The sequence below is a fragment of the Salminus brasiliensis genome, chromosome 22 (genome assembly GCF_030463535.1).
Source record: "Salminus brasiliensis chromosome 22, fSalBra1.hap2, whole genome shotgun sequence".
NCBI classification, from domain to species: domain Eukaryota; kingdom Metazoa; phylum Chordata; class Actinopteri; order Characiformes; family Bryconidae; genus Salminus; species Salminus brasiliensis.
Window position 1 is genome coordinate 25,629,093 of NC_132899.1, and position 24,557 is coordinate 25,653,649.

Genomic DNA, 24,557 nt, shown 5'->3' on the forward strand with positions numbered 1-24,557 from the left:
TTTACTTACTGATCCAAACTGCACTCTGAATTTGCGTATGTGCTCGTTTAAGAAAAAAAAAACATAGCGTATCCAACAAGAACAACAGCCTTTTGTACAGCTGTAAAAACGATAGTACACAAAACACACTCATTCTACAAACACCTCTGTAATGCTTAGTTTCACTGTGTGAACATGCCTGTATTGAACCTCTTCTGGTTAAACCAGTGAGCCAAAATCCTGTTATGTTGTGGCCTGTTAAAAAAGATTTTCTCCCATCAGTCTGCACTCTATACCCAAAATCAGAAAGTGAAAGCAGAATTTTAGAAATATTTGCTATGACACTTCAAATTTAACTGTGGGGCCTTCTGTTTCTCTTGATCATTGACACATTTCTACATCTTGACTGGAGTCCACCAGCGGTAAATTCAGTTGATTGGACACAATTTTGAAGAGACACACACCTGTCGATTTAAGGTCCCACAGCTGACAATGCATATCAGAGCAAATACCAGGCCATGAAGAGTAAAGAACTGCCTGTAGAGCTCAAAGGCAGGATTGTGTGGAGGCACATATGTGGGGAAGGCTACAAAAACGTCTGCTGCACTGCATGTTCCCAAGAGCACAGTGTCCTCCATAATTCTTGAATGGAAGATGTTTGGAACAGCCAGGAGTATTCAGGAGAGAAGGACCTTGTAAGAGAGGTGACCAAGAAACTGTCACCTTGGCCTAGTGCCCAAGATCCTTTGTGCAGACAGGAGAAACTTCCAGACAGTCAACCATCACTGTAGCACTCCACTCATCTGGGCTTTCTGGAAGAGACTTTGTGATTGGACAGTCATTGGTTGAACGTGCAGCCACTAAACTGTTGCTGTAATACTTTCTTTAGGGTAGAATTAGATTAAGATAAGCCAAATGTTATGACTGTGAACTACATAAAATATCATGATTATTCTTGAGTAGTTGATTTATCTGCTTGCCAGGCATGTTACAAACTTGAGAGTGTAGATGGAACGAATGCAAACTATACAGATCACTCTTTTAATATCACTCAGCCTCATGCACATCATTTTGAAAATCTTAATGCTTCCCAGAGATATAGCTTGGATTTCTCAGAGCCTGTGGAACTGAAGCATGTAGCTGTCCTTAGAGAGCTCGGCCTCTCATTAAGCTGCAATACAACCATTTTATCAGCTACTACCATCTGCAAAAATCCAATAACTAGGAGGGTCACTGCAGTCTCTTGAGCGCTGATGGCCTTTGTTATCCAGTATGTACTTTGTAGACCCGTGGGATGAAACAATGCACCACAGACATCTCTGTCTAAATGCCCACTCGTGAGTTACAGTGTGATTCATGGAAACGCTGTTTGTGATTCAGTGACAGTGGAGTTTCTATCAGGTTCCTTTAACATTTGCATGAGTCTGTGTGTTAATGTTACATAAGCAAACAGTAAATATTCATGGGGCTTTGGATATGCACTCTTATTAATAACTGCTTACATGCAAAACAGCAGCTTGCTTGGCAGGTCTGACTGTTTAATGGGTGACGGGCATTGTATGTGTGTGTGTGGTAATGTATATGTGAGTGTATATAAGTAAGAAAGTGAGACACAGAGAGAAATTAAAGGCCTCTTTCCTCTGATCTATGTATGTCAGTAGTGAGGACCATGACCACAGTGTTCTTTTATTTAGATATAAGCTATTTCTGATAACAGCATTCTTAGCCACTGACAGGTAGGAAATAAATTGTTTCTGCTGTTAAAACAGGTTAACATAATGGTTTGGCCAATTTCCTTTTTCCAAATGACCACATTACTTGTTAGCTTTCAAGATTGACAGCTGCTACTATAACAGTGTCGCGTACAGTGTCTTGCTAGTCTACTTTATATTACCTAAATACTCCATGATTTAAGCCTAGGGTTTGACTGAGGGATGCCCTGATATGGGGATTCTGGGTCAATGCTGATATCCAAACAAAAACTAAACAATTTAGATATCACAGTGACAGTAGATATCATGTAGAGGTGATGATACATCAAGGAGGATAGACATTCTCTTATATAGGATCAAAGCTTGCAAAAAACTAGCACTGATCCGCCACCCACTCCCAACACGTGATGCGCCATGCTCCTCCCACCTCTTAACTTTGTACCATCTCCCTAATTTAGTCTTTATATCTCTTCGTTCAAATTTTGTCCAAAATATTGTGAGAGAATCGAAACGGGAATATTGTGTATACAGCATTGAGCTGTGGAACAGTGGAACTGTGTAGTCTGGAATGATGGTTGGTGCTCCATCCCATACTTCTGGGATGAGTTGGGGAGTTGGGGTTGAAGTGAAATGGTGATCTTTACCCCAAATCCTGATCTCACTTATGTTCTTATTACTGAGTAGAAAGCCTCTAGTAGAAAGCCTTACTTGGACAGTACAGACAGTTACTCCTAGCAGGATAGGCTATTTTTTATGCTCTTCATTTCGGAAGAAAGAAGAAATGAGCAGGTGACCCAGCACTTTTGTCCATATAGTGTACAAACTATGCAAGAGTTCACATTTGACAAAGTGTTCTAATGTAGCTGAGAATTGTGCTAATCTAATCTAGGTTAATATCCAGTTCAGTAAAAGGCAGGTATTGTAACATCCGTCTAATGGCGCAGTTTCTAAGCAATCATCTTTCAATACTGATATGATTCCAGGATCATCTTTTTAATTGGTGGGATATAAGCCTCTATACTGCTTGAAGGTATGTTTCCCTCATAGCTTTAGTGTAAATGTAAAGAATCGTCAGGCATCAAAACATGTCTTTTTCCATTTTTAGTCAAATTACTTGTTAAACAAATAAAATTTTCAAACTAAACTTAAAAAATTATTATTATTGTTACATTTTTTTTTTTTTTTTATGGCAAACTCAAGCCAGGCCCCCTTAGGAGCCGAGAGTGAGCTCTTTCAATCTCTTGGTTGGATTACTTAAGCCTGTGCACAGATCTCATGAAGGCAAAGGGCCTGGCACACATCTACAGCTTAAGCATTGCCAATAGGGACACACACACATACTCCCAAACCATTTGGTCGTGCAGCAGCCGGATGGTCTTTGCCAGTTCCTCAGTGTGCTGCCCCATAAAAGAAAGTCTTTTTCAGCATCTCTTTCCTGCTGTTCCGCTTCCGATGTTTTGTGTCCCCCATTGAAACCGAGCGGATGACTGCTTTTTTATGATTAACATTTCCACTCTGCTCACAGTAACAGTTCGGTATGTTTGGCGAGCAGCCGTTTTTCTGTCAAGCATGGTTTTTGGACATCATCATTAATTCCAGTTCCATTATGGCTTTTATTATGAAGAACAGTGAAATACATTATTGGCCGAGGACAATTATGTGCTGAAAACCCTGTTACAGAGTGTGAGTATTTTATATATTTGATTACATTACTGGGGCTTTTAGACGGACATCAGAAACCAAGGTTCTAAGTAATGGAGGCTCACATCCATAAGACACTCAAGGAAGTGGTAAAAATGCTAACCCTTACACCTGCTTGCAATATGAAATGCTAAAAAAGCAGATGAGGGTACTTCCAGGTATTTTGCTGTTTATAAATCTCACTCAAATAAGCCTGCCTAAAATCAACTGTTATGGAACCTGGCCATGTGGACCGTAAATCTTATTGCAAGGGGAAGGCAGTATCATTGGCCTGGGATACGTGAGAGTGGCTGCTGGTGGGTTAACGTGATTATGGCAGGGTTCTGGAAACAGACAAGCTCACTGGGGTGTGTGTTACATACAGGGCAGAGGGGAGCAAAGGGTAGGCTAGCTCTTTGGTGAATGCTCTGCAAATGCTAAGGAGTGTCACAGTACTGGTTTGTGAAAGCCCGATCATCCATACAGATTCTCTTGGCATTGTCATTAAAACTCAACACTAAGACTAACATTCTAGGTAGAATTCCAGTGTGTCTTGACTGGCATGTGGCCTGATTGTGACTGGCATGATAGTTCTGTAAAAACAAAAAAAAAAGGTTCACGCAACGTTCCCCCGAAAGAAGTCGGATCAACTATGTGTTTGATGTCTAAGGTTTCCAGACAAAATATTGTGATATAGTGGCCCTGGTCAAAATATTTGTTACAATGAAAAGCTAAGCGATTAAGAGATGACCTGATTTAAGCAAGTAGTTTTTAAAATTCTAGCTTTTAAAGTCATCCCCTTTTCATCTTCATCCACAATTTGCTGGTATTTAAATGAATCCATTCTTCCTTATGCCAGTTAAATGTTTCCTGTGCCACTGGCTGCAACACAAGCCCAAAGCATAATCAGCCCATTCCGCACTTAACAGTTGGAGAGGTGTTCTTTTCATTAAATTAATAGTCAGGAGGCCATTGCTAAACAGGAGGCCATTGCTTCAGATCATTTGGGACAAGGTTTGATGTGTATAAGTATTTATGTGGTGATGTTCTTTGTGTAATCTATAATTAATTCTATATTAATTAATTCTATTGTAAATATTTTTAATCGGAATCGGAGTCTCTTAATGCTGAGTATCAGCCGATACTGATCCCGTCTTTGTGTTTGTGTAAAAAATACAATCAAACAGTTTAGATAAGTGCTGCTAATTAATACTGAAGTCAAATCACTTTGTTTTTAGTAAGCGTCTATATTATTTCTATAATGAGACATTTTGTAGTGATTTAATTAAGTGGAGACTTTTCTTAAAATGTCTGTTTTAAAGTTTGTTTAATATCTTATAACTCAGTCTGACTCACCTATCTGACCATTCAGCTCCCAGTTCCTTTACAACATTGCAGACAAGTCACTTTGTGTTTGTGTGTAGTGGTGCATACTCTGGACTGATATCTTGGGTTTCTATGGCGTGTGTGGATTAGCGTTAGCCTCCACTCGGTTCTGAAAGCATTCTTTTGTGCAGGTTTTAAAGACTAAGAAAGGTGTGCGGTTCTCCCGCTGGTAAAACAGAGCGTTTCAGTGATAGTGACAGTTCTGACTAGACAGGTAGTCAGTTCTTACTACTGCCGGCTGAGCAATAAAGCCAGTTATTGGAGCCTTGAGGACAGCAGATGGCACGTTGAACACCATGGTTAAAACTAAAATTCGTAACTGGATTAAAATAGCCAAAATCTGATCCATTCAAATACGCCTGTATCAGCCCTGATCCCAAATTCACTAGACTGTACAATAGGAATGATTGGCTGATATTGTACTGCCTGTGTTGTGCTGGGAAGCTGTGTAAATGATCATTTTTAACAGTCTACTGCTTTATATTTACTGCTCTATCGCACCTCTTTTGCAAACCGTAATGAAAGAGATATAACACTGCATTCGTTTAATTCCATCACTGTGATTAATTGTGGCAAAAGTCTGTCCTGGGCGGTTCTCCAGCCTCCCAGCATGGCTTATGCTGATAAAGCTGTTTCGGTAGAAGTGCTTACTGGTCCTGAGTCAGGCCCTGGCTGACTGATAGCTCATTTTTTGTCTCCTTGAGTACCTGACAGAAGAAGCACTTCGCTTCCAGGGTGGCTGAGCGGACTTAATCCGCCCAGATCCAGCACACCAGACGCCCCATAGCTGTCCCAGTTCTTCCACAGTGTCATTTATCAAGTCATCATTTTCTCCCTGGCTATGGACCATGGCTAGCAGTGGGCATTATAGCGATATGTTATTAGTGTCATGATAAATGACAGTACTTTTACAACAACTCATATCATAAAAAATAAGATTTAGACCAGTTTTAGCGAGCCTCTCATTCAGTAACTGTAAGTGTATATTAATGAATAATGAATTTTTGCATTTTTCTGGTTTTATTGGTTATTTTTCCCAGTAGATTTTTCCTTATTTCCCATTTTTAATGGCTTGTTTTTGATAAGATAGCATGTGGTGCTAGTGTTTCGTTGGAGCATTTTGTCCTGCTTGTCTAAAAAATCCCCCCAAATATACATAAACACTTTGATATACACACTCACATCAGAATATTATGACCACCCCTGGTTTTCGATGAACTCTGACCAATATATAAGCTCCACCTAACACATTGGAGCACTATAGAACTACCAAGTGTTCTTATATGGTAAGTGGAGCTGATATAATGGCCCAAGCTCATTCCAAACCAGGGGTGGTCATAATATTCTAATGTGTGTATCACAGACTGTGCACACTGTTTATCATGAATTCATCAGCAAAAATGTACCCTAGTATTTTTAATGATGCACGATACGTATTTGCTCTGTAAATTGAGAATGCTGTCCTGTATAAAGGTTTGGTCTGTGTTCAGAGAGTAGGGTTATATCCAAAGCCATCCATGTATCTCTTCTGGGGGTCTTTTGTCTGTTATTCTCCATCTCTTGTTCATTGCACTGCTGCCCCCTGGTGGTTAAGGATTCCTAGTGCACTTAGGTCAGCTTTTACTCACAACAGCTTCACGACAGATTGATTTGCCATGTTGTCATTGTGGTGTGGATGTGAATAAATCTGAAAGCGTGAGTCAAAGATGGGAAAGTAAAGCGGTTCCAACAAGACTGTTTAGTAGTACTGTCAATACAGGGATCAGGGAATTCTAGGGAATTCCAGAAGGTTCCAGAAATACACTGAACGTTTGTGTTGTGGTTTAACTGAAATGAAACTAAAAGCAAACACAGGGAGAATATATGGGAATACAGCACACAGCAAAGGAGCATAAACCACAAGACGTTGTGGGGACATTTGGCTGGGACATGTGGGGATTTTTGAAAGTAAAAACAGTCTTTGTTGTGAACGTGAAGTCTCAAGGTTTTGATTGCTGATGTTAAATTTGGTGTTTTTTCAGACATAACATTTAGAATCAGTTAAAAGACATGAAAACCCACGAAGACAAGAATGCAAACCAGTGGATGTGTGTTCAGAGCAAATATCACTTCACCTCTCTGTAGATGTGATCTACAAAGCTTCCTCTGGCATTTAGACTCATCCTTTCACTGCAATCACACACACACACACACACACACACACACACCACACATTTTCTGTCCATTTATGTATTGGTAGGAAGGCAAGCACAGCTGATAAGTAAAGTCCATTTCGCATCCATTATAGCATTGTCTTATCACTAGTCTCCAAATATGATGAGACCACTCTACAAACATCTGAATCTGTCATTCATCAACTTTCTCATATGAAAATGACCTAGCACTGATACATGTTATGACTGCTCTCGGCTCTCACTGTGTATGCCTCTGCTTTTAGGCTAAGGTAACTGATGCAGTTCGGCTATTACATTAAAACCACTGACAGGTGAAGTGAAAAACAGTCATTATCTTCATCTGCAGTGGCATCTGTCAAGGGGTGGGATATGTTAGCTGGCATGTAAACGGACAGTTCTTGAAGTTGACGTGGTGGAAGAAAAGAAAATTGGCAAGCGTAAGAATCTGAGCCACTTTAGCAAGAGCCAAACTGTGATGGCTAGACAACTGGGTCGTAGACTGCATCTCCAAAACAAATAGGCAGGTCTTGTGGGGGTTTTCTGGTATGCAGTGGTCAGTACCTACCAAAAGTGCTCCAAGAAAGGACAACCGGTAAACCAGCGACAGAGTCATGGGCACCCAAGACTTAGTAATGCGATTCATTAAGGTCCCACCTCACAATTTACAGGATATCAAGGATCTGCTGCTAATGTCTTGGTGCAAGATATCGCAGAACACCTTCAGAGGTCAAATGGAGTCTTGTGGAGCTGTTTTGGCAGTATGACCTACACAGTATTAGGCTGTAATATACTGTAGATTTTAATGTGGGCCCTTTTAAAGTCCTGCTGCTTGTGCATGATTTTTCATAGTTTCAGTATTTGGTGTATTTAGTTATTTTTTAGAGGCAAAGTGCTTTATAAGTCTAAAGTATATAAGTATATAACTGCTTATAAGTAAGGTCTGTTGCTGCTCTAGCTGTCCCAGTTCTTCCACAGTGTCATTAATCAAGTCATTATTATCTCCCTGGCTACGGACCATGGCGAGCAGTGGACATTATGGCGATATGTTATTAGTGTCATGATAAATGACATCCATCAGGTCAGTACTTTTATAACATTGAACAGCTCATATCATAAACAGTAAAGATTTAGACCAGTTTTAGAGAGCCTCTCTTTCAGTAACTGTGCATGTACATTGATAAAAGCTAAAATATAGTAATTAATAGCTGATAGGATGTCAGATTTATTTGCATTTACCTTGTTTTATTGGTGTTTACTGGAGATCCCTCCTTTGTTAGATAAGTCGAGAGATCGCCAGAGAGACAGATAGATGTACTGTATGTCCTGTACTGGTCAAGGCTGCTTGGATCCAGGACGATCTACTCCTTTTGTCCACTAGAGGGCCACAGAGAATCACATCAGTGTCCAAAGAAGGCTTTTGTCCTCGCACTCGGCTGCTCATCCCTCATCAAAAACCCAAATGTTGGATATTCTTTCATACAGTATTGTTGTTATACAGCAACAGTATATGGTGTATATTTGCATATTCACGGAGCAAGTACTGGTCAACAGAAGAAAAGAGTGTTTCAGTTGTTCTTTAGATATTTCTTTAAATATCAAGGGGTGGAGCTTCTAGTATTATGATGATGTCATGCTCCCTCCATTGACCATTGTCAAGAGTCTGAGCAGTTTCTGAGAGGAACAAAGGAACATGCACATGCACACTTGAATATGCAGTGTGCGTACAGTATGGCTTTTCACATCTCTTGTCTGTGTTACCAGCAGTAGGCCCCTGCAGTGTGTGTGTGTGTGTGTGTGTGTGTGCGCTCTCTCTGTATTGATGTTGCAGGAAGGCTTTCTATTCTGAGAGCCTTTCTCATTCCGACCTACTTTTTCAAACCCTGCTTCAGCAGAATCTCAGCAGATTTCATTCCGAGTGGAGAAGAGTGCAGAGTCACTCCTGTGATTAGCAGCACTGAGTTAAAAAAACAAACATGTAAGTGATATAAATGGTATAAATCTGGATATCTTGTTGAATGGGTTAGACAAAGCTGAAGATTGAGCTATTGGGTTATTAGAGTTTGTTTCTGTGGTGGATTTATTGTGAACCCCCCCCCAGTATGATCCATAGATGTGGCCATATGTATGTAGGCCTGATCCAGTGCTGGGGTGCTGTGCCCATGTGAACTAGGCTGCAGCTTCTAACCATAGGGCTGATAGCTCTGCTACTGAGAGATAACAGCATCGTCTCAAGCTGCTTCATTCCACACCACTGATTATAGGGGGGCTGGTGTTTTGCTCAGCGCTCTGTCATGGTGGGAAGTGCTGGACAGCGTTTTCTCTTTGAGGAAAAAAAGCTGATGGCCCTAGCCTAAGTCAGAGAGAGTAAGATACTGTAGATGAAGAGAAAAAGAGAGAGATATTGTAGAACTGCACTGATGAAACTGCAGACGGATTTTAGTATTTATTATTTTCTTTTTATTTATATGTTTTTGCAGATTGTGAATTTTCAGTTTGTCATAGAGAATCAAAAAAAAGAAATAAGAAAATAAAGATATATATAGAGAGATTTTTAATTAAAAAGAGCACACTTAAATGTTTATTTTCAATGTTTTAATAATAATTTAAATTAATTCATAATTTGTATTTAATGTTATTTAAATTTATTTATTTAATTTTATTTCCATAGCCACATAGAGCCACATAGCACCCTCCTTAACTCCTTAAATCACTTTATAAAGCATTACAGACATGCATAAGAAGAGGACAGTCTATATTACCTGAAGCAAGGAGGTGCAGACAGGTTTTAGCAACTGCTTACAGTGGAACAATAAAAAGGTTTTAAGCAATTGCAAAGCTTCAGTTTTTGTCTGTTCAGGTAGGCCATTGTGGATTTTGAGGTATGTTCTGGGTTCTCATACTCTTGTAGAAACCAGCTTTAACCTCATCACAGATGGTTTGACATCTGCATCCAGGATTTGCTGATATATTGTGGAATCCATTCTACCAATTATCCACCTGTGCAGAATTGCCAATGCCACTAGCGACAACACAGCATCATAGCATGAGAGATCCATCCTCACGCCCTGCTTTTGGCAAGGTATACCTTTCACTAAATACTTTTTTTTTTTCTCCAGGCAAAATATCTTTACTGATGGCCAGAAAGCTCTATTCCGACTGAAAAGCTTAAGGTTAAGGTTTCCTTCTTATGACTGTTCCCTTAAGATTGTTGGAAGTGGAACAGTGCACCACCATTCTTGACTTAGTTAAGGTTCTTGGCAGTCATATGGGGGTTTTGATTTGCCAGTGTTACCAGCATATAAGCAGTTGAGTTTTCCTCCAGACTGTAGACAGTTGCAGAAGGGCCTGTTTTTGATAAGAAATGCTGTGCTTCAATGAAAAGAATAAACAACAAAATGTGTAATTTGGCAAAAGGCACCCAAACCTTTGAGTGTATATTAAAGACAGCAGTAAGGAGGATAATGGCAGGTTCCGTAGCCTGCAGACTCAATGGCAGAGCTACATTTCGTTAAGCTTTATCTCAGAGGTTTTCAAGGACTTAACCTGGACAAATCTCTTCTTTCAGCTCCAGATTGATGTAGGCCTGATGACAAGAAACCTTCTCCAAAAATCCCTTAAGATCCCTGTCATCTGTGTCTCTATTTTAATCTGCTCTGGTATCTTCTAGAACAGCCTGGTGGTTCAAAGGAATGAAGATTGTGGCTGTACATATTTAAATGTAAGTTACAGACAAGCCCTGTTCTTTTGAAGCAGGATAGATTTTCATTTAATTCCGTGTTTCATTTTCACGGTCTGATCCCAGCCTAATGCAAGCCGATCTCATCTACTTTGAGTTTCAACTTTAACTTCTCAAAGCTGTCCGTCGCTTCAGACGCAACATTCTACTAAAACGCATGTCAAGGACAACAGCTTAACTTGGCTTAATAAATAATCTATATAAAAATACATACAATAACTGTGACACCTCAGGGGGTAGGGTGGGTAAGGTGGGCTGAATTAAACATAGGCCATTGCTTTGGGCAGCCTTGTTTTAGACTGTTTGGATAGTCGTAGTCATGTTTGAACACTATATTGGATGTCATGGACAGGGCATGATGTTGGCCTGTTAAAATTAGCAGAAGTGCTAGTGTCCCTGATCTTTGCCTGGACACTGCTGGCGTGTCCTTAAAGGTTGTGACCTCTCCTATTGTGCAAACAGGGCTGACTATGAGTGGAAGCTAGTCAGGACCAGCTAGCATGACTTTAATGTGAAATGCTAACTGAGGTATTTCATTAATTATTAGCCACATGAGCTCTTTCAAGTGAAGTATTCCTTTAATGTAACTCCTTCTATGGATGGTCCCAGTTTTTTTATTATTTATGGGCACAGCTGTTACTATCTATGGAAACACAGGGTTAGCGCTAGGAGTGGAGTGAGGGTACTCGCCCAACACTGTGGGTAAAAAGACGCTGAGAAAAAGTCAGAGCTGTTTGTTGGAACTACTACTATCTCCTTTTGGTTGAAACTCACACTTTCAACCCAAAGGGTATGTTGGTCTATCAAAAAGCATTGACCTTATTTCAGTGTCTTTCGGCAATGACGTAGTGCTGAGTGGGTAAGCTTTTGGGTTGAGGTTGGGTTGAAAGTTTAGAGCTACGATTAGGGTCACATTAGATTAAGGGTGCTTTCACACCTACTCTGTTTGGTTCAGACTTTCAGATTTTTCGGCTTGGTAGGAACCAAAATAGTAGGGATGAAAGGTGCCATGAACCACAGTGCAAACCAAAGGACCAAAATGTAATCCAACCAAAAGAGGTGGTCTCAGTCGCGATCAACTGAACCATGGTCCGGTTCGTTTGCAGTGTGAAAACACTTTATTGGATGGTTCAGACTTTGGGACTAATTACGAGTTGTTGAGGCAGGCTATTAAACAATAAAAGAAAAAAAAGTGCCGGCGTCTGCCGAAATTTGACGTCACACAGCAGCATGGGCGCAACAGATTCTACTCTAACTATAGATTAACCCTCAGTTCTAAGCAGAAATACGTGTGTGCACTTGCAGGCCGTTGAATTCTGGCAGGAAAGAAGAATTTGGCACAACACCTGGAAAAGCAACTCTCCACACTGACAACATGCTGACGTCCGATGCATGCCCTCCTACTAACCAATCAGTGTCAAGTACAGGAAGACCCAGTCCACATATGGGATGAGGATGGGATGTTGTTTAGGACGTTTTTTAGAGCGCTCACTAAACTGTGGTGTGACACCATGAACAAACCGGACCAAATGTTTACAATGTAACAAAACCACGAACCTCGATCCGGATTTTCAGGTGGGAAAATGCCCTAGGATACAAGGTAACATTCACAGTCTAAATCCAAATAATCAGAGCTAATCAGGTAAACAAAAGCTAGCTTTAGCTTAGCATTTGCTCGTCTGTGTACAGTAGCCCCCCCCCCCCCTTTCGTTCCTGTTCTTTTCACTTATTTCACACACCCCTGCACTAGAGAACAAGGCATTCTGGGATATGTGTCGTGACTCTCATCGTAAAGGGAAGATGGCGTTCAACCTAGAATCTGGAATTCAGCCTCTCACACGCCAGGCGGTCTGGGACGGAGGGTGAAAAAAGTGGATTGCCATGAGGCTGTGTGTGGAGCTGTCAGTCAGTGTGTGTTATGGTTTACATGGTGTTCTCTGCTTCCTGGCAGCCAATGGCAGCTCGGTTGCCCCTCGTACAGCCAATCGGAGGTCTGCCTCAGCCTGCCCCTCTGTGGCTTCATTAATATTCAGCGACTGCAGTGCTCCATCATGGGCTCAGGTGCCGCGTGGAGCCGAGTGTGAACATACATACGCAGCCAGCACAGCCCACACACACACACACACACTCAGACACACAATGGCTGACTTTCCGATGGGATATCATCAGTACGTCATTGTTTCGAGGCTACAAATCTTCCCTCTGTCCACCTTTTTTCTTTTTTTCAGCTAAAAAACCTTGAGATCTGATAAACGGTTGAAAAACGAGGCTTCTGTCAACGCTCTCATGGCAAACAAGCGAAACCCATTCCTCTTGCCGTTGTCGTTTGTGGTCCGTATGGCAGTGTAATAAGTTAGCGCTCCTGTTGCGGATAATCTGTAGTTCATTTTGCTCTCTGCTTTATTTACCTTAAAGGGGAATTGTGCTGATTTTTCATGATCTCTACAAAATGAAATGCTTAAGACCTAAACAAAGCCATACTGAGTGATTTGAGGTGAAATGCTCTGTTCTAGAGATTCATACCGAATCTGAATTGCTCACAGCAGTGGTGAAGGTAACCAGATGTCTAAAAGAGTAATAACCTCTACAGAGACATTGATTTCAGAAACGCTTTCAGACAAATCCATTATAAATGCACAATAAAAGTACAGAGGTACAGAAAAACAAAAACAAAGAAAAATAAAATTCCACCATTTCACCATTATCTACAGGACACTGGTCATTTTGGATAGTATTTACAGTTTACAATTGTATCATCTTAAATGAGAATAATATAGTTACTGTAGTTATTTCTGCTATTTTATCATAAAAAAAACCTGACAGCCTAGATTCACTTCTGATCCTTTGTTTTTATCAGCCCGCAGCAGTGAGGAACGTTCTCAGAAGGTAACAAAACAGTTTAGGCTCTGCAGTGTATAACTATTTTACAGTTGATCATGAAAACGTAATGTAATATCTATGGTTCTAGTGCTGTGTCTGCATTTGAGTCCTCTAGACAGTGGTATTGCCTCAATATTAAAGCAGCAGTATGCGAGAAATGATATTCCTTGGGACTCCTGAGGCTGTCCCTACAGTTGGGAGGTACAAGTTACGCTTTGATCCAGTCCTAAAGGATACGCTGTACGCTTGCATTTCTGGATAAGCTGAGAGATACAGAACCATCAGTGAAAGTGAAAAAGACATGCAGGCGGTAGAGTCCTATTACAGAATTTTACACAAATATGACTTGTGTTACGCAGCGTTGGGTATTTCTCATAAGGGTGGTCCTACTTTACCAACACACATTACGTAATGCAGTTTGCAGCTTGAGTCCAACCCGGAGCAATGTAGCAATGATAGAGACGCTATTCTCCCTTTTACAGGTCAGTGGAGGATCAACCCAAATTTGAAGCTGTTATTGTAATGTAAAAATGCTACATAATGTTGCTTTAATCAGCATCTTATCTTACATCGTTCCTAAATTATGTAACTATTTGTAGAAATACAAAGATCAGGTGGGATCGTTATTGGAAATTGCTTTGCATGAAGGTACTCAGATTTTGGATTTTGGATCTCGGATCGGATACATTACACCCCTGGAGTCAATATTATATTTTGTTGCATATGATGCATAATCGTTTATAAGCCAGAGCCAAAGACAGGTTGCCCATTTTATGCAAATTCATTGTAATTGGATGAAATATGTGTCTTTTCACATGATCTTTTCACATAAAGCAATTTGCTGTGGACCTCATGTATGTCACGGCTTTTTACCTCCAGCCAGCTATCATCCCCCCACCCGTTGGTGTGTGCGTGTTTTGGATAATCTGTACCCCTCCACCAACAGTCCCCTCCCCATACTTAGGCACTTCCAGCTGGTGGAGAAGGATGCAAGCAAAAGACTGCCTCTCGCTGTCCCAGCTGCTTCCCTCCCTCGTACCCTCCCTCCCTCCCTCTCTCTCTCTGTCTTTCTCTCTCTCAGCCTCATTCCATCCTTCGCTCTCTCTCCCTTCGTGCTGCCCACCGTGGTGATGGAACCAGGTAGGGCCAGAAGGAAAGGAAAGAAATCGACCAAGAGGAAAACGCCGTCTCAGTAGAAACACACACCTATAGCCTTCAGCGTCTTTTCCCAAGAGTTGGATACAAGAGCTGAAGATTCTTTTCCTTTTTTTATGACTGCATGTGTGCATGAGAGAGACACAGAGAAATACCTCCATCCCTCCACCGTCACGTTTGTCTGAAGAAGGATCGGTATCTCCTTCCTTTTACAAGGTTTCCATTCAATTTTTGGAAGAAAAAGGATACCCCTGGTCTTTGAGCCATGGCACACGCCGCATCCCAGCTGAAGAAGAAAGCGGATTTGGAGCTCACGGCTGCCGAGGAGGAGAAGGAGAAGGAGAAGAAGAGGAGGTCCAGGAAGAGGTCCCGGGAAGCGAAGAAAAAGGTACCGTCGAGGGACGCACATTCCATTGGGTTGTTATGGTAGTCTCGGACGCCAGCTCGCTCACCCAGACACACTGGGTGGGCTGTCAGCGGCCAGTTAAAAGCTATATTCTGGGCTTTTGTCTGAGAGGGATGAGCTTTATTATCTTGACCAAGTGTCACCTGTTCCTGAAGCTGCTGGAGAGGCTGCAGTCAAGGATGCTGCAGCTTACTCGGGCAGGACAGGCTTATTTATAGGAGCAGCATGTGCCTCACAAAGAAAGGAACGCACAATAGAAAAGCTCCTGGGTGTTTGGTCTCCTTCTGGTCTTCCCAGATGTAGGCAGCATTTTCAGTACATTGTCAATTTTGTTCACAGGGTTTTCCAGTAGATTGCAGTTTTTCTTTATGGTGTAAAAAGGACTGAGACTGAGAAAGACAGGTTGGAGCTTTACATCACTTGCTTTCTCAACACAATGTCCATCAGAGCTTTTAAGACCAACTCTTTGCATGCTTTGCTCTATCATCTTATTCATCTTAATTGCTGGTGTTATTTGAGCTGCGGTTCAGCAGGGGTTGCTTTTTCGGGAAAACATATATACATGCGTGTGTCGTGAACCAAGACCCCTCCTCCAGAGTGGCCAATGTAATCAACGTGAGGGGGCTTTGAATGCCTCGGGGGAGACTCTTCTCCCTGGGGCTTTCTGAAAAGACTCTTCGCCCTCAGCAGTGTTCCCTCTCCTCCCCCTTTTTCCTTTCCCTGGAGCCCCTTTATTTCCCCTTATCCATCCCTCCTACCTGTCTGTTAGCGTCAGCCTGTCCATCCGCCTCACAGGACAAACAGCTTGGTGGTGTCCTCCTTAAACATTCGAAGCAGCAGTATGTCTGCCTGGGGATAACACAAGTGTTTTAGTCCATCACCCCCCCCCCCCACCACCCACCACCTCCTGGCAACTCTCATACATGATATGTCCATGTTTATAAGCATCCTTTTTTACATTTGTTTAAACACTGTTTCTATTAATTTACATCATCTTGTGTGTGTGTGAGAGAGAGAACAGCAGATGCTAGGTCTTTTTTTGGTTCCTTTTTGTGGCTTATGCTGAAGGTTTTTATTTATTCATGCCCCCAGCTCGGACTGAGAGCACGTTCATCTTCATCGTCGTAACCTCACCAGCGTCTGCTAATCCTTACCATCTCCAAGTCTCGCTTAATTCATCGATGTGCCCTGTATTTAGTAAGAGCATCGGTTGTGGTCAATATCTAGAACATATAGAATGTAGATCAGTATCCTATGCATGCTGATACTGTGCTATTTTGCATAGCTGGAGCAGTTAACATGAGGTAGCTTTCCGAGAAAAACAAGCTGTTGCTGAAGGAACTTGCCCATGCTGATGTTTGTTTGAATGGATTTGGTGTTTGGTAACCTGCTGGGTCGGGTCCAGCCCATTTGAGGACACTGTGTACAGCAGGAAAAGCCCCCAGCGGTCAGCGCCTAACTGCCTGTCGTTCACATTGAGCTAAAGTGACCTCTGTCTTATAGATCTGTGTGTGTGTGTGTGTGTGTCTGAGTATTTGCGTATGTCACTGCATGTTCTAGAACGTCTTGACCTCAGAGATTAAAAACTGCTGCATCAGGTTCCAGCGCATCAGGTGTTGCAGCTCCATCTCCAAGGTCAAAAAGCCATCCATCTCCATCGCATCTACGCCCTTCCTTGCATCACAAGCCCATCCCTTCCTTTGCTTTTCTAACAGTTGCTGTGGGGTGTAACGCAACGCCATCGTTTTGCATCAACCGTTCGGCTCGTTAGATGGAAGTGATGGAGAAGGCTCCCAGTTTAGCCATGGCCAGTGTAGAGCTGATGCCTGCGTATCGATTGCTAGAAAGATGTGTGGACCTTCTTAGACGGTCGCGAGCCTCAGAAATACAGTATTGATGGTCCACACAAATTACATGAGAGAGTTATGGAGGAGCCAGATGTTGGAGTGGTTGTCAAGTCTAAGAAATGTGTCCAGGAACATGTGCTCAGTCTGAGTAGGATCCATGAATAAATAAAAAAAACGTTTACATAAGCCACAAAAATGGAATATTGCATACGCTGTATTTATACCTGGCTGCTGTTCACTTTGATAAAGTTGAGCGATAGCAGGAAGGAGCCACGGAGCTCGTTTGCTTCTCATTACATTTTAGTATTCCTGTGATAAGGTTATCACTTTATCAGTTTATTCTAAGGACACACTAAATGCTACCATTTGCAGCATTAGCTATGTTAGCATGTTGGCTAGTAGCAAGAACGGGTCCTGCCACAATTTTTAACTTAGAGGACAAATTATTGAGTGAATTGTATTGTATCAGTGTTCATGTGATTAGTTTATCATCATATTTTCAGGTTTTGAGTACACACCAAATGCGATCATTTATAGTACTAGCTGGGAGCATGATGGCTAGTGGCAAGAATGGGTCTTACCACAATTTCTAACTCTAACAAATTATTGAGTTCGATTTTAGATTCTCATTAGATTAGATTTCAGCATCCCAGTGATAATTGAGTTAATTGGGACTCATTAGATTTTGTATTAGATATCAGTGTATTCCTATGATTAGTTTATGGTCATATTTTCAGGTTCAGAGTAATCTAGTGCCCTAGATCGAGCTAGTGGCAAGACCATTCTTTTTAACTTGGAGCACAAATAATTGAGTTAGTAAATAACGGAGTTCTTGGATTAGTTTTTTGCTAAATTCAACAATTCAACAATTTCTGAGTACACACAGAATTTACACATTTGTAGCACTACCTATGTGAGCATTCTGGCTAGATTGGGTCTTGCCACAATTTTCTAATTTGGAGAACAAATAGTTGAGTTAATTGAGTTAATTAGATTCTCATTAGTTTTCTGCATGCTGAGTAGTTCATTAGCTCTGGTTTTAAATACACGAAGAATCTGATCATGTGTAGCGATAGCAACGTGAGCATGTTAGCCACAGGCAGGAGCGAGTCTGTTTGCTGCACAGATGATTGTGATAATTGAAGCTTGCTTGTATGCAGTGTTGGTGGTGAAGGTGAGCGATGAAACAGCACCTATTATGTTTAACATTTGTGTACTGTTACTGTCAGCAGATGCTCTTTTCCAGAGTGACTTATGATATGTGCAAACACTGGAGAGCAAACTGACCAAATTGATGTGGAGGAAGCAGAGACTCCTCAGAGACCACTATCGTAGCTCGATCAGCTAAAGATAAAGACCTAAGTTGAAGGCCAAAGTTGGCATGTGGGTGTGTAGTTGTGACCTAACTTCAGGAGAGTGGTGAGCAGAGCTTTTTGAAGCCTGGATATTAGAATGTTACACTGCAGCAGTGTGGCTGACTCATGTCTGCAGTGCTTATATTTTCTTCTATATTTTAAAAAAGAATATAGAATGGGATGCAGTAGGACGGTGTAGGGCTGCGAGATATGGCATAATAACAAAATCATGATACTTCAGAAAAGTTACATGATAAATGATGTGATGTTATAAATCTTTCCTGATATGATCTAATATGTTAGAATTAACCAGTGGTAGCACATTTAGGAAAAATCCTATATCCTGTATGTTATCCAGGTATCCAGTATACTAAGAAAAGCTTATCATGGCATATTATGATGTCATTTATCAGGAGTATCATCACATTGTCCAACCCCAGGCCATCGATTAAAAAAACAAAAATGTATACTGTAATATATTTTTTAAAAATATTTAACGTAATATTCCTGTGTTCTAAAGTTAAATATATCAGTGTCTCCTTTTTCTATAATCTGATTTGAACAGTTGTTTTTTAAATAGCGTCTAAATTTCATGATGAATGAACCAGTATAAATGTTCAAAAACGCCCATTGAAAGCTAAGAAAGTTTTTGCTTCTCCTGTAAAATTACATTTTGGAGATGCAAGCTTTTTGCATGACAGTGACGGTGTGTATGTGGTCATATGTTGGAGTGACTTACAGAGCCGCAAACTGAAACATGGTGCCCATAACATTACTCACACACCATGCAGCCCCCACAATTCCACAACCTCCAGCACATCAAGCTGGCGTTGGACCTGCTGTTATTTTACGACATACAGGATTTCTACTTGACAGTGGCGAAATGTAAAACAGCATTTTCATTATTTATAGGATATGCTACAATTATGGTCTGACCAATGAATCAAGTGGGCTTCAGTATTCTCAATGGGTGGTTTTACTAGTATCAGCAAATATGTCACAGAGAATACAGCATTTATTAGCAGCTGTTGTAGTAGTGGCATTGCTGGGATTTAAACTCCTGACTGCCTGAAGGTGGAGTAAAACCTTAGCTGCTACAGGAAATGAGAATGAGGCCTACAGTATAAAAATATGATGGCAATGCAGAGTGAACTGATTGAATTTAAACCCTATATTTCTTTATCTTAGAACCACAAAGAATATGGGTACCTCCACCCTCAGTGCTCCACTATTTATATCATATAATTGATTTCCCACTGTTAACAGTCATATCTGTCAATAAAGCACCATCAACTGCTTAAAATCAGCATCTTCCACAAACTGTTTATATCAGCAAGGCCCTCATTTCACTAAATGTCATATTTGCCTGAGCTGAGGTGGGCTGAAGGTGAGCTCAGCTCCTGCTCTCAGACCCACAGGGACGCATTCACTTTACAGCCTCAGGCCTGCAGCTGGCCTTGGGATCCAGCTGTTGCTGTCAAAGTGTGTGTATGCGTGCATGTGTGGGTGTGTGTATGTGTGTGTGTGCACGAGTGGATCGTCTGTCCCACACAAGAGAAAGAAATCCATACTCCAGTCTGCTATTCCTGGCTCTTGGCAGCCCTCCGTTCTCTGTGTCTCGGCCAAACAAAAACAAACAGGCTCGAAGCTGTCTGCTCAAGTGTGTGTGTGTGTGTGTGTGCAGATAAATGTTCAGCTTGATTCACTGAAATTTTAGATTCAGTGATGTTTAAGTTCTCGTTTCTCAGTAGAGGTGTGTTGTTCGTCAGGTTCTCGGAGGGCAGAAGGAAAGTAACACTGTGTTTTCTCTCATTTGCTGTTGCCTCAGCCACGTGCTGTTCCCTGAACTGAGGAAAATTGGATTGTAGGTGTAATTGGTGAGAGATTTGATGTTTAGGGGTGGAGTCTTGTAGCTGCAGTGTATAGAGGTGTTCCACTTTGTGGCACTGGCGCACAAGAGAGCACTCAGTGATTATTCAGTTCCACCTCAAGGCAAACAGAATCCCGCTTACTGGCCTAATCTCCACTGTAGTGATTAAAAAACAGCTATGTATGTGATCACTGTCTCAGTAAGACACATAGAGATATACAGAGAGAGAAATAAGAGAAGGGGAGAGAAAGACAGGTTGAGAGTGTAAGAAAAAAAGAGTGAAAAAGCGAAAGGAAGTATGAGATTAGGAGAGAGAAAGAATAAGAGAAAAAGACTGGCAGAGAGGGACTGAGAAAAGAAAGAAAGGTGATATAGGAAAGGGTGAGGAAAAGAGTGAAAAAGAGGACGGGTGAGAGAAAGGGGTGAGTGAGAGACAGAGAGGCATAGGATAAAGGGACGCATGAGTGCGTGAGAGGGATGGATGTGAAAGAAGAATGAGTGAAAGAGGGATGCATGAGAGACCGAAAGAGAGATGAGTGAAAGAAGAATGGATGAAAGAGTGATGAGTAAGGGGCAGAAAGAGGGATGAGTGAAAAAAGAATGTGTGAAAGAGGGATGAGTGATAGAAGTGTGGGTAAGAGAGGGATGAGTGATAGAGGAATTGGTGAAAGAGGGATGAGTGAGAGAAGAATGGTTGAAAGAGGGATGAGTGAGAGAAGAATGGTTGAAAGAGGGATGAGTGAAAAAAGAATTGGTGAAAGAGGGATGAGTGAGAGAAGAATGGTTGAAAGAGGGATGAGTGAAAAAAGAATTGGTGAAAGAGGGATGAGTGATAGAAGAGTGGGTGAAAGAGGGATGAGTGATAGAAGAATGGTTGAAAGAGGGATGAGTGATAGAAGTGTGGGTGAAAGAGGGATGAGTGATAGAATTGGTGAAAGAGGGATGAGTGAAAAAAGAATGGGTGAAAGAGGGATGAGTGAAAAAAGAATGGGTGAAAGAGGGATAAGTGAAAAAAGAATGGGTGAAAGAGGGATAAGTAAGAGACAGAAAGAGGGATGAGTGAAGAGATCAGAATGAGTAAGTGAGAGAGAGACGGATGGGTTATTGAGAGAGGGTGTAAAGAGAAAAAGGGATAAGTGAGTGAATAGAGGGATGAGTAAGTGAGAGAAGAGTGAGGGATGAGTAAGTGAGAATAAGAGAGGGATGAATGAGTGAAAGGAAGATGTGTGTGGGGGGGGGGGGGGTAAGTGGGAGGATGGTGGCACCAGTTGGTGAAAATTGAATCCCTGCTGTTAATTAATTATTGCGCTTCATCTGCATTTCTTGTCCTCCACCCCCTCCCTCCCTTCCGTCTCTCGCTCCCTTTACCCCTCCTTCTGCTCCTCTCCCCCTCCCTCCATCCTTCCCTCCCTCCTTTCCTTTCTCCAACCTCCCACCACCCCCTTTATCCTCCTTATGTGTGAGATGAGAGTGGCATTGTTCCCCTCCACACTTCTCCGCTTTGTAAGGACTGGTGGGTGTTGATGAGCGTGGGGGTTCAACCTCTAATCCTCGCACCCCTCCTTTCACTCCTGCATACGCTTGTTTTTATGGAATATAAGGACATGGGGTCATATTTGTATACAATGATCTCATAATAAAGTTTAACCTTTACATAAACCTTTCTCTTACTTCGCCTTGAGGACGGTTATATGCCTTCAGAGCTGAAACACTCCAGAGAACTACAGTATAGATGGGTTTGTCTAAACTGTGGTAGGCTGAGGAGGAGGAAATATGTAAATGAGCTGGTTCTTGTGGCATCACAGGCTGTTTTTTTCACTGTGGTTTCCAATGAATTTCAGTTAGGTGAGGGAAATTCAGTTTTCTGTGATAGAGGCTCATTAATATCAGCAATCAATTAGCTTAGTTTAAAACTAACCATCCATTTCTCTGGTTTCCCCACCAAGTCAAGACATGTTGGTCCTGAAAATGTACTAATACAGACACACACACGTACACACACACCACCATTACTACCAGCAGCACCCCACTGTCCCTTGAGCAAACACACCAAGCCAGTACATTAATCCTCCGTCACTTATCAAGCCCTGCTTCATTTTTGCACCTCCATTCCATTGTGTACGAGGAGAACAGCTCTGTCCCTCAGGCTTCTCTCTCTCTCTCTCTCTCTCTCTCTCTCTCTCTCTTTCTCTCTCCCCCCTCTCCCTCGGGATCTGCCAGTCTGCGTCATTCCCAAATGAAAACCATAAATCTTATTCTCAGCAGCCTGGAATCTCTTTTATTCAGGCCGGGATGAGTGTTCATGGCTGCTCCATTACCTTAATGCTGTTTTTTGATGAGGCCTGAAGAGGCTTTAGACACACTCATCATCCTCATTTGACTGCACTTTCGTTTTATGTAATTGACATTTATTTTTATATAATTGATATTTGAATCTCTTTTCCAGAATGAATATTGCGGTGGTTGACGTCACTGAGAAACACACTGCTAGCTTATTTATTTATCTGTTTGTTTGAAGTTCTCGGCTTAGAACAGACAATAGGCTGTAAACTTGGTTGATTCTTCTGAGGCAATCATTTTCAAAATTGTTACCATGGGGGACCCCGAGTGGTATAAGTGGTTTGAATCCTGGTCATTCTGCTAGCCATCGGCAGCCGAGGCCCAGAGAGAGCAAGGCTAATTGTGCTCTTTCTGGGCCTCGGCTGCCGATGGCTAGCAGCATGACCAGGATTCGAGGTGAGTAGATGGCGCTCTCTCCCCTCATTGCTTCGCTGCGGTGCTGGCCATCACTGGCATCTGCAGGCTGGAGCTGGGTATACTGCACTTCCCTGCAGGCATGTTGATTGCCCGGGGATGTTGCATATGCATGTGTTGGAGGGGGCGTGTGTTGGTCCGCCCTGACTAGTGCTGGGGGCATTGAATGCACTGGGGCAAAGAGTCCGTATGGGGGGTGAGAGTATGTACGGGGAGAGAATACGTACTGGTTGGGTAAATAAAATGCTAACCAAAGTTCAGTCAGGAACTTTTAGGTCCTTCTAGCCCTTCAATAAAGGCTAAATGAATTCTGGGAATTACATATCTGTCATTTGTTGTCATTATTATTTAATAAAAGGTCTTGCACATCATACTTGTTAAGTTTTGGTTGGCAGGGGTTGAATTTGTGCATAGCCAAATGAAAAATTGTCCAGTATAAGATTTCCCCCCAGTGGTATCGTTGTAGATACAAGTAAAAAAGCTCTTCCATTGGTTAGGACTGAGCAGAACTGAAGGCCTACTGCATAAGATTGTCATCAACACTATTAGAAATTGATGGAGGAATCAGCCTGTCTGATATTTGAGGTTTGGGACCAGTTTCATGAGGAAGGACATCACCTTAAGTACTAATTATGTAAAGCTGCTTTGTGACGACAACAGTTGTAAAAAGCGCTATACAAATAAATTTGACTTGACTTGACTTGACCTTAGACCTTCTGTAAATTCTAGGTACATCACTGACTGTTAATATAAGCTGAAGCTGAAGCTGAAATCATCTCCCTCACTCACCCCCCCTCCTCTCTCTGATATTAGATGAATAATTAATCACACACTGTTATTGTAATGTGGGCTGGTTATATTAGCATAAGGGGTTATTGCTGATTTTGAGGCTGTGGGTGTGTCCCAATTGCATACAAATCAGTTACACTAACTAGCTAGAGTATGTGGTAGGTAGTATAGATAAGAGTCAGAGTTGAGTGTATTATCTTTTAGGCAGGTCAGGTTATGAGAATACTTTCTATTGACACTATTGTCCCACAATGCAGCGCGAAAGGCAAAGGGAGGAGATACTCATGTCTGGAAAAAAAGGCTGTCGAAAAATGTTAGATTCATCACTTCCTGTTAGTATGTTAGTACGCAATTCGGACACACCCTGTATGTTCACCTTTGAAAGGCCTCACCCACATGCCCCTTCTGCTGAGCAGAGTAATGTAGTGGCATGGTGTTAGAATGCATCTACTATATCAGTGACCCCATTATAGTACCGCATTGAACATGACCTTACCCATACCCATTTCGGCAAGGCTACGGTACACATTGGACCCTAGGGCACAAGCCGACAGTGAAGAAGGAAGCACACACATCCTCAGCCATGCAGGTTTAGCAGTGCAGCACGTTGTTTAGTCTGAATATACAGTACACACTTTGCGTAATTGCTCTTTTTGGCTACCAGCTTCATGTCAGAACTGCGTTGTATCACCTTAATTGTTGTTGCTAGCTTTGTAACCTTTAGTTTGCAAACCAGTAAGCTAGCAGAGTCCCAGGAAGAGCTGCACAAATGAAATGTTTATTAAGCATTCATTTCCACTGCACAATGGAGCTATCAGCCATTTTCCCCATCCT

The 24,557-nt window shown here is 41.8% G+C and overlaps 1 protein-coding gene across 27 annotated transcripts in view; it reads left to right on the forward strand.

Moving 5' to 3' along the window:
• The window catches only part of ank3b (ankyrin 3b), a 200,930-nt gene that overhangs the window by 66,058 nt on the left and 110,315 nt on the right, over nt 1–24,557 (forward strand). For 11 of the 27 annotated variants that reach the window (XM_072668026.1, XM_072668028.1, XM_072668029.1 and 8 more), the window contains exon 1: nt 14,735–15,090. The exons of 3 other annotated variants lie outside the window; for them this stretch is intronic. In XM_072668026.1, coding sequence (XP_072524127.1) covers nt 14,968–15,090 — 123 coding nt within the window. In that variant the 5' untranslated portion in view covers nt 14,735–14,967. Of the gene's footprint in view, nt 1–14,731; nt 15,091–17,097; nt 17,102–24,557 lie in introns of those variants that run through there. 13 more of the 27 variants (XM_072668039.1, XM_072668054.1, XM_072668044.1 and 10 more) reach the window with 10 other exon arrangements.